General features: G+C 32.8%; 2 protein-coding genes across 2 annotated transcripts; both read right to left on the minus strand.

Annotated features, from left to right (window-relative positions):
• Positions 1–1179: 1179 nt before the first annotated feature.
• Positions 1180–1951, minus strand: LOC145133262 (uncharacterized). Its single transcript, XM_079068191.1, has one exon. The coding sequence runs from the start codon at positions 1803–1805 to the stop codon at positions 1467–1469; it is 339 nt and encodes a 112-aa protein (XP_078924317.1). The 5' UTR covers positions 1806–1951; the 3' UTR covers positions 1180–1466.
• A 3782-nt stretch (positions 1952–5733) lies between these two features.
• Positions 5734–6093, minus strand: LOC145130313 (uncharacterized). Its single transcript, XM_079065132.1, has one exon. The coding sequence runs from the start codon at positions 6091–6093 to the stop codon at positions 5734–5736; it is 360 nt and encodes a 119-aa protein (XP_078921258.1).
• Between the last annotated feature and the right edge of the window lie 5265 nt (positions 6094–11358).

An 11358-nucleotide genomic window follows, 5' to 3' on the forward strand; every position in this document is an offset into this window, starting at 1 on the left:
TGTTAAAAATTACTTTATTAAAAACCAAATTGCTCTAATATAAATATTAAATATTTTTATTTAATAAGTTTGGTTCAAAAAATCTAAAAATGAATCTAACTAACATTTTTTATTAAAATTTCACCTAAAACAATGTTATCTATTAATGTAATATGTATTTAATTTATGTTTCCCGCGTTTAACGCGGGTCATAATCTAGTTTTTATTATAACAAGAACTTTGAATTGATTAGAAAGATTAATAGGGTTGCAAGGCATCTTTTATCTCGCTTATCCCTAAAGTTAGAGATCCCTTATCTTTAAAAAACTTAAGACCGGTGAATCCAATTGGGCGCATACACAAAATTTTGCCTAAAATCTCTGCCTTACGTCCCAAGAAAGTGTTGGGCAAAATTGTAGGACCAAAGCAATCAACTTATATCGAGGGGAGAAGTATCCTTAATGGTCCCTTGGTGATCAATAAATACTACACATGAGCCAAATGGTTTAAAATAAAAACTTGAATATTTAAGGTTGATTTTGATAAAGTGTTTGATTTTCTTAATTGACAATATTTTGACTCGGTTATAAGTCAAATTGAGTTTAGTAAAAAGTGGCAATGTTGGATAAAAAAAGGTTGTCTCTTATCCGGTAGGGCTTCAATCTTTGTTAATGGTTCATTTATGAGAGATTTTGTGATTAGGAGGAGGTGAGAAGCGTGCGATCAACACCTTTTTGAAGGGATTTCTCTTCCTAATCGCGGTCTTCTTTTGTCACATTTAATTTATGCGGATAATGTTACTTTTCTTTGAAATCGATTTTAAATGAACTTTGTCAATCTCAATAGACTTTTGAGATGCTTCTTTATTGCTTTAAATCTTCACAAAAACAAAGTGTTGAGGATTTATGTAGATAAATCCTATGGCGAGCATTCTTTGTTGTAAGCCCGCTAAATTGACTTTTAACTTATCTTGGACCCCTTATTGGGGCCAATATGGAGCTAGCCAATAATTGAATCTCAGTTGTGGCCAGTTTGTAATTGTTGTTACCTTGTCTATGAACATCGTAAATTGATGCTGAAATTCGAAATAAAATATCTGTACTTTTTGAGTAAAAACTCAAAATACAATTACAATTACGTCTAGAAATACACGACATGGTAACAAATAAATCTGCTTATAGTTATGACCAAATAAAGAGGTGGGAGTTTAATTATAGTTTTATTAAAGTATAAAATATTACATTCAGTTACAAAATCAAAGAAATTCAACAAGTACAGATTTCTTCATTCCGTCTTTTCTTTTTATCATGTTATATTGGTAAAATATAAAATACCAATAATTACCTCAAAAATTTATACAAAAATTATTTTTTTTTATACATATAATTGCAAGCCGAAATCAGGAAGTTGAAAATTTATACTCACATCGATCGATTATAACTGTTTATATTACATTATTTGGTCAATTGGATTTGGTCCTCTGTTTTTCATTGGCCATTGTTGATGTGTTGACGTTGTGGAAGCCGGAACCGGAGCTGAGACGCCGGCGACTTGACGGCGACGCCGTGCCAACAGATTCCTCCTCGACACATCTCATGCTCCGCCTCATCGCCGTCACGTGTCACCACCGTGTAAGTCGCAGCTTTACGAGATACATCCCACGTCAAAGCTCCGAGCAACAAAACTCCAATTGCCGCCGTGGATAGAATCAACACCGATGCTCCGCCGTAGCTCCGCCCACTCAGCTGGCCGTATGCTTTGATCGCCGCTATTACCGCCAAGTAGAGCATCATCAAATTGCGAACCACCACATCAGAAACCGCCATCGCAATCAAAGAAATCAACAGAGGAAAATCGATTTCTATTGATTTGAATGCGAAGAACAAACTTAAATTGAAATTTGGGGATTTCAGAAAATCTGGAGGGTATTAATTGCAGAATGTTGGGTGGGTTTTTTTTGGGTTTTCTAGTACCTCACCTCACTCTTATCTACCACAATTTAGGGTTAAATCAATATTTTCAGAGTAAAATATTTCAGTATCAAGGTGAGATATTAAGTTTATGCACGATGTACAAGTAGCTATTGCGTAGTCTTTCTGGATTAGGAAAAACCTTTTCTGAATATTGATTTAAATATTATGTTGGTTACGATGAAATTTCTGATTACACCTCGCATTTTTTTCTCTTTGACAAATTGGATCCAGCAAATAACTTTCTTATTTTATATAAAAAGGAAGAAGATATTTTGTCATTGTCACTTTATTCAAACTAGAGAAGATATTTTCTCATTCCTCTATTATATTAATCATAACAATTTATGAGCATTGATGTGGGTTAATATGATTTTATATGTAAATTGCTGTTATTTCCTATCATGGTTCAAACTTTATAATATCCATTTTAATTTATAAAAGATAAATTATAATTATAATTTTTTATCATTAATATTTCTCTCATCTCTAGAAACGATGAGCGGATTTGTACCTAAGCCAAATATCAACATTGTATTGGACTTTGACTTGTTTTTATGCTCGTTTTGTGAGTTGGCAATTGAATTCGGTTTAAATTTTTTTTTTTTTTTTGTAAATATTCTATGGCTAAGAAAAATATGGTCGAAAATTAGGTATTGGTGGGGGATTAAAGATTTGCACCTTGTGGTTTTGGTCAAATGCGTTTGTAGCATCGTTTTTATTCAATTAGTGCAATGTTGTTATTTGCTCTCATTTTAGTAAGTTTTAAAGATTTTTGGTTTTTTGATAGTTTTGTTGATTGAATCAAATTTTATTGAGTTAAATCGACTCAACTTTTAATAAACCCAATAAAAGGCATATCCAACTATCCAAGAGTGTGTGAACAAATTAAAACTTTCTAATTATGGTATCAAATAGTTTGTATTTGACCGAGTCAGACTCAATAAGAAATATATCAAATAGATCTTATTTAAAGAATCAAATATCTTTGTAATATGGTATTTGCTAATTTAATCTCTAGTAAAATCTTTCAGGTGTTGGAATAAAAAATCCAAAATCTAAAATATTTTTAATAGAATAAATAAAGTTATAGATAAAATTTAAGTTCTTTTAGTATTATTAGTTATTAACAAATGGAATAGAAATAGGAAATGTGTTCATGAGAATCGTTTATCCATCATAGTGGTAACTTCACTTTTGTAAAATATATAATACTCTTTTTTTTTGGTAACATTAAAGGTTACTAAATATTTGTATTCTATTGGTTAAATAGTTGTCATTTATGGTATTTCTTGTGATGTGATAAGAAAAAGTTATTTTGTTTGGGATGTTGATATAAAGTTCAAAGAAGCAAACTGAAACTAATTATTATATGTATACTCACAAGTCACACCATGACAAATATATGGCATAGTCATTTATATATCTCTCATAATGTTAATTTTTTATATCCATCTTGTATTTTATTCTTTATTACTTATTATTTAAATTGATGTTAGTTAACCGATCACATATTTAACCAGATTTAATATAATTTCAATTTAAAGATTTGAACATGCATATATAATAGTATTTTAATACAATTTATCATATCAAGTGTTATTATATACTAAATCAAAATAAAAAGAAGAAACCGAAATGGAAAAAGATTTAATGAATCATAGATATGTTTGTGAATTATTTTTTCATTATAAAAAATAAAAATTATCGATTTAATACATAATTTAATAAATTCTTTTACTAAAACTTACATATTTAAGATGATGAATAATAAGAGAAAGTTATTGTAAATGTATATCAACCTAGAAAACGATGAAGTTATATTCCTTTCTTAAACAATTTAATACTTAAAACTTAGAAGTGTCATATATTTGGATTAATGAAATGTTTTATAAAGTAATATAAATATATAACCGGCATAAAAATTTGAGTTATAAAATCAATTCGAGATTTGTGTTACTCATCGTTTATACATAAATCAGATTCAAAACGTGATGGGAGTATTTTGGATTATTTTAAAGTTGATGGATTGAAAGGTGTAAAACCCAAACATCAAGGGGAAAACTAAAAATTACTACCATAACTGTAAGCGAAGGTGACATCAGCACCGACACATGGACCTTACAGACGTGGTTATCAAACATTTAATAGCGTTTTTTTAGGTTGTTTTGTATTAAATTATGTTATCGTTAGTTGAAAGTGTAACATCTTTAGTTTGAAAGTGTTAATTTATTATGAGATATCTAAAATTATCTTTAACAAAAGGGTAAAATGCTTATCGGCACACGTAAACAATAATTTATTATAAAAAACAATTAAACAATCATAAACATTTTGAATACTATTAATAGAAACAAACAAAACCCAATATTTATACGGTAACATTTCAAAGGATTCCGGAGGAGTTGGATGATATCAAATTTCACATTCAAATTACCACACCAACGACTCTATATTCTCTATAAAGTTCTCTTATACGTACTAGACTTATTCCTCATTCATCTAGGATGTTTATCATTAAGTATCCGATGATTATTTCATATAATCGATAGAATCTAATCATTCATTAGATATTGAATATTGTCAACCAATTCAATCCAATTCGCTATCACGAACCAAATCGAAACAATCCAATTGAAAATTAGATCGGGTCGGTTTTATGGATTGGATATTAATTGTTTGATATTTAATATATCCAATTGTATATATCCCATTTCATCTAATTTTCATAAGTTTTCTATAAAACATTTATTATCACGAGTAAACTGACAAACGGAAACGAGATTTTTAATTTGGGGAGTGATAATAACATTTTTTAAAATGAGGGTGCGAAAAGGGTTTAAAGCAAGAGTAGAGTGAGTAATTTTGGTGACAGGAATACGAGACCCATTTCCGACTAAAACTGATATATTTGAATTAGTGCACTTATTTTTAAAGGACTTGAGACTACCTGAATCAGCATGAAGATGAGCGGTTGCCCCGGTGTCCATGTACCAATCTGCATTGTTTGGATCTTGAAGGGTCATAGTGTTAAATGCTTGCGGTAAAGTGGTCGTTTGATCCATATTATTCGGGTATTGAAACCATTGCCAGTTATGGCTGATTATTGGATTGCTGAGACATGGAGAAAAGAGCATGCTGGTGGGCTAAATTCGAATTGGGCCATTGTTGTTGAGAACTTGAGTGTGCACTATTTGGCCATGGGACTTGCTAATAGATAGAGAAGGCATCAGCCCATGATGCTGTTGTTGACCTTGAACTTGCGACGACGTCAACCAGGGATAATATCCCCCCCCCCCCCCAATTTTGACCGCGAGCAAATCTTTCGCCTCCGGATCGTCCCTGCCTGCCGCCATCTCTCCGGCCGTTCCAACCTCCCCTGCCGCCGCCTCGCTGATTCCGGCCACCACCTCTACCGCCGGAGTTGTTAAATCGAGAATTAGAGGGGTGATTTTGGTGCTCTGTGGCGAGAATGATTGGTGAAGATGCATTGTCTTGATGTGAGGCTTGTACCTAACGGGAGTGATCTTTTGCCATGGACCGTTCTTCAAGGGTTAACATGGAGCGCATCTCAAGGAAGGTGGGAAACGGCTTTTGATATCGAATGGTGGTGACGACATGGGCGAATTTCTGAGATAAACCATTGATGGCATAAAATGAAGAGGTTTCTTTCGGGTACCGGGGATCCAATATTAGCAAGAAGATCAGAGATGGACTTGATACGTGTATAATATTCCATAATTGTAGAATCACCAATGGTGATAGAACGAAGTTCATCATCTAATTACATGGCTTTCGTCTCTTTATTCTCGTGAAACAGGTCTTCAATGGTCTTCCAAACGTCTGCTGCAGTAGCGTTGCGTTTGAGAATAGATTGGAGAACGGATTGAGTAAGTGTTCCATATAACCATTGTTTTACAATATTGTCCACAGTTTCCCATTCTGGATCATCTTCAATTTTAGCAGACCCATCAAGATGACCATATACTTTGTATCCAATGTAGTGAGTTTTAAAAAGCTCTTTCCAGGAATCATAATTCAAGCGGTCGAGATCGATAAGAAGGGGGACATAAGACTCGATATTGGTTATCCCGTAGATTTTATCGTTGGGACTAGGTTTGGAATTAGAAGAATCTCCAGTCATTATAACGAAGGAGAAGGGAGAAGATGTGAAGAGAGTGGGATGAGAAGAAGATGAAGAACAGAGGTGAAAGGGGAGAAGAATACGACCACATGTATGGATCGGCTAGGGTTAGAGGATGGAATAGCCTAATACCATGTTATAGTGAATATTTTCCCATGAATTGGCATTGTGCCTCTTACGTATATTAATACCACAATAATACAAAAAGGGCTACAAATAAGAGTAATGAGCTAAATACAATATTGGGCTGCCCATCTAAATAAAAACTAAATATAAAACATATACATACAGATATATATCTAACAATCCAATTTGATCCATCTGAATTGCAACATGCCAACAGCCACGCATCAATTTGGTTCACTTGAAATGATAACCGACCAAAATAGCTATTGTTGCTTTAACATTAAGTTTTAACCATTTCTTTTTATAAGAAAAAACTCGTGAACTAGGATTTTAGTTATAGTTGCGTTGTAGTTTTGTAATCAACGAGTGGGGTCAACTTGGGGGATTCTCAAAGATTGGGGCTATGTTTGGCATGTTACTTGAAGCTATATTTCCGAACAACTTAAAAAGTAGCTAGTATTGATAAGTTAATAGATAAAAATAGTGTTTAACTAGTGGGTGAGTCCGTAGTGAACCACGGGTCATACTTGTGGTTGTTCTTGCACGCTTATTGAATATGGTATTACTGAGATGTGTCTGGTTTTATTCATAAATGATGACGATGAGAAAACAATGTCAAAATGAAGCCCAAAACGGAAGCACGAATCAGTAGACGGAAAAAGGACAGAAGGAATGTCAAAATGGTCAAATGGACTGAAAGTGAGAAATATTAAAACACGTGTGACCAATCTGTAATGAAAAATAAGTAGTACGACAAAAAAAAGGACAAAAGGAAGACAAAAATGATAAAGTGACTTAAAGTGACAAATATTAAAAGACTTCTGGTCAATCTTTAATTACAACAGCCCAGGGACCAGAATTGTCAAACTATACAAAATATTTTATTCCTGATGACCATGGCTATTAATATATTTCGGTGTTTATTTGGTTTTTTTTTTGAGAATATCAAAGGTGGGGGGACTAAAAGTATCAACTTCACAAAGTAATATGGCAAAAACTTGAGGGGTCACATTTGGTAAATGCAAGGGACCAAGGGACAAACTCTCGAAAACTTTGCGGCTAATCTTATTTATATATATATATATATATATATATATATATATATATATATATATATATAATGCTAGGGAACAAAAGTGGCAAACATAAAATACAAGGGACCAAAAGTGGTAAAATTTTGAAACTTTTGTGGCTAAATTATGAATATATATAAAATGCAAGGGACCAAAAGTGACAAACATAAAATACAAGGGACCAAAATATATATATATATATATATATATATATATATATATATATATATATATATATATATAATGCAAGGGTCAAAAAGTGACAAGCATAAAATACAAGGGACCAAAAGTGGCAAATTCTAAAAACTTTTGTGGCTAAATTCTGAATCATCAAAAAGCCATAAAACTTGATGGGTCACATTTGGTAAATGTAAGGGACCAAGTGGCAAACTCTCGAAACCTTTACGGCTAATCTTTAATATATATAAAATGCAAAGGACCAAAAGTGGCAAATTTTTTAAACTTTTTGGATAAATTATGAATATATATAGAGTAAATTACACGAATGGTCCCTATGGTTTAGGGTAATTTGCACGTTTGGTCCCTAATTTATTTTTTTAACTCGGAAGGTCTCTACTGTTTGTTTTTGTTACGCGCTTGCTCCCTGTCTTACCTAAACAAAACTATTTTTCCCTTGATTTTTAATTTATTTAAATAAACACACCCCAATCTCATCTCTCTCACCTTACCTTACCTACCCCACCATTTTTCCCTATTTAAATAATAGTTTTTTTTAGGTAAGACAGAGATCAAGGGCGTAATAAAAACAAATAGTAGGGACTTTCCGAGTTAAAAAAATAAGTTAGAGATCAAACGTGTAAATTACCCCAAAACCAAGGGACCATTCGTAAAAAAGTCACAAGAACACACACACACACACACACACATATATATATATATATATATATATATATATATATATATATATATATATATATATATATATATATATAGTGCAAGGGATCAAAAGTGGCAAGCATAAAATACAAGGGACCAAAAGTTGCAATTTCTTAAAACTTTTGTGGCTAAATTGGGAATCATCAAAAAGTCACAAGAACTTGAGGGGTCACATTTGGTAAATGCAAGGGACCAAGTGGCAAACTCTCGAAACCTTTACGGCTAATTTTTAATATATATAAAATGCAATGGACCAAAAGTGGCAAACATAAATACAAGGGACCAAAAGTGGCAGATTTTTAAACTTTTGTGGCTAAATTGTGAATATATATTTATAAAATGCAAGGAACTAAAAGTGGCAAACATAAAATACAAGGGACCAAACATTATATATATCAAAGGCAAGGGATCAAAAGTGGCAAGCATAAAATACAAGAGACTAAAAGTGAAAAATTCTTAAAACTTTTGTGTCTAGATTGTGAATCATTAAAAAGTCACTATTCCTAAGTGTAATGGAAATTAATAGTGTATAAATATAAACCAGTTTAAAAAAATGAAATGTAATTATAGACAAATGATTCGATATTACAGTTAATAAATGACATATTTGAGCGAATTTAAAAAATAAAAAATAATTTTTTTTTGTTAAAACGCTAATCAAAATAGTTTTTTTAAATAATAATTCATTTATATAATACTTTTCGATTTACAAAACATTACAACGCTAAAAAAAATGAATTTATAAGCTACTTGCAACATGCCCAACTAAGTTAATACAAAAAGTGTGTTAATATACATTTATTACTTGATTATAGGCACATTATAATATAATTATGAAAACTAATAATATCCAAACTTATACTTAAAATCATTGTTTTTCTTCTTCGTCTCTTTAGAGCTAATGCATTCTCGTAAGGAGTAAAGAACTTTATATATGTTTGCCATGTTACAACTAGATTATAATATAGTGTTATGTATTCTTATAAGTCATAAGAACTAAGGAACTTGAGATATGTTTGATATGTTACAATTGTTGGAAATTATAGTAAAAAATGCAAACTGAGTCAATATATGGTCAATCACTAGAAGGGGGTGGGTAGAGTATTGGGATACCTGAAAAAGGATATTACTTTTGAGTTGACATATTCTTCATCTAACAGGATACTAGAATGTTAATCCGATGCTAGCTGGATAGATCACACCAGTACTTCAAAATCCACAAGTGGTTGGATTTATACTCTAGCTGATGGTGATATTTCTTGGGCGAGCAAGAAACAGACTTGCATAGCTCATTCAACGATGGAAGTTGAGCTAATTGTCTTAGTAGCAGCACGCAAAGAGGCAAAGTGAATTAGAGATCTACTCTTGGATATCCGTTTGTGGGATATCCCAATGCTTTTTATTCCAATGTACTGTGATAGCCAGGTTACACTGTCTAAAGTATACAATGCGGTATATAATGGGAAGTCAAGGCATGTAGGTCTGCGACATAATTTTGTGAGACAATTAACTAAGAGTTGTACCATCAAAGTTGTCTTTGTCAAGACAAGTAGGAACTTGGAAGATCCTCTTACCAAACCTCCGACGAGAGATTTGGTTACATCTAACAAGATTGACATGGGTCTAAAACCACAAGAGAATCATTTGTGATAGAAACCCAACTTGACATTAGTGCTCCTAATTCTCAAATTTTAAGGGTAACACGGAAGTCACAAATGATAGAAGGTATTATCATTAATGGTAGATCCATGTGAGGTGGGATAATACGTCGTTGCCAAGAACAAGGTTGAGTTAAGGCTCTTAACAAAGTTTTGGAGACATCTAAGCAACGAAGATGTTCTAAAAATTTCCATATATAATATAGAGGTGGTGTCGCCTCAAATGAATATTAGTGGTTTATCTTCTAAAGGGTCATGGAAAGGATTTTAGCGCATGACCATATTAGCGCTCAATGAGAACGCAAAGATGGCAGGCGATGTGTGTGGATGTAAACTAGGAGGTCACAAGGTTCTTGGTTTAAACCTATAAGGATACCATAGAATCAGTCTCATCTTGTTTGTCCGCATAAAACAGGGGTTTAATCTTCGTGACATCCAAGTGACATCATATGTCTAAGTGAAAGGAAACTTTCAACCTTGGTGGGGGATTGCTGGAAATTATAGTGGGAAATGTAAGTTAGCTAGTTTCCCATTATCCTACAATTATGGGGGAAGATACATTTAGTAGGTTTGTAATGTTATTCTCTTGATAGGCCTTTAAATGCTTTAAGTTGATCAAGAGATGGGCCAAACTCACACGCGCGCCTAGCCTAGCCGATGTCGCGAATGCATGAAGTGGCACGATTTAGGCTCACTTGGCACTTGGCACGACGCATAATTTATTGGGAGCTGGGGAGATTTTGTTTTTAGAAGGGTTCGGGTCGGCCAGGTCGGACCAACGCGATTCATAGATTTCACACTGCGTTTCTCGGCAGAATATTCTAGAAGGACCAAAAATATGTTGCTTGAAGAGAAAGGCATAACCCTAAGGTTTCTTAGGGTTGGGCATATGGAGGGTTGTTAGCCTTCTGGGGTTTCTGCAACTATAAATACATTTCCCTAGGAGCCATATTTGATATCTAAAGATCAGTAGATCTTCTCTGATATCATCTCTCCCTCTTTGCATTTTTTATTATGCAAAATTCAGTTTCTTCTGTTTTTCCGAGTAATATGCGACATCCTCATTTTTACAGTCATTTTAAAACTTTTTATTTATGCTTATTTAATACAGAGTTTATTCATGAATGCGAAATTTAGTTCCGTAAGAGTATTTCCGAAGAAATGTTTCCATTGATTTATTAAGGTTGGGGATTCCATAACTAATACAAGAAACATAAGCATAAACGGAGACTTACAATGTCTCAATAATCTAACAATATAAATCTCCTAGCAGATACATACATCATTATCCAAGTATCTATATTTAATTAATTGCGATTCAAATACACCGAGTGGGTCAGGTTGGGAAACCCGGTGAGTACATAGGTTTTTCAACCCACAATAATATATTTAATATGTTTAATTATCAAACACTTAACCCAATTACCCATCCCCGTTTTCTTCTATATTTATCCTAAAATCATCTCCTAAAAATGATCACCTACATCGCCATTTCTTATATAATCATCACC

Source organism: Lactuca virosa, chromosome 8 (assembly GCF_052849685.1).
Source record: "Lactuca virosa cultivar CGN04683 chromosome 8, Lactuca_virosa_CGN04683_v6, whole genome shotgun sequence".
NCBI lineage: Eukaryota > Viridiplantae > Streptophyta > Magnoliopsida > Asterales > Asteraceae > Lactuca > Lactuca virosa.

Bases quoted from the DNA above. Each gene is read 5' to 3' on its own strand.
- LOC145133262 (XM_079068191.1), bottom strand. From the start codon at position 1,805: ATGGCGGTTTCTGATGTGGTGGTTCGCAATTTGATGATGCTCTACTTG.
- LOC145130313 (XM_079065132.1), bottom strand. From the start codon at position 6,093: ATGACTGGAGATTCTTCTAATTCCAAACCTAGTCCCAACGATAAAATC.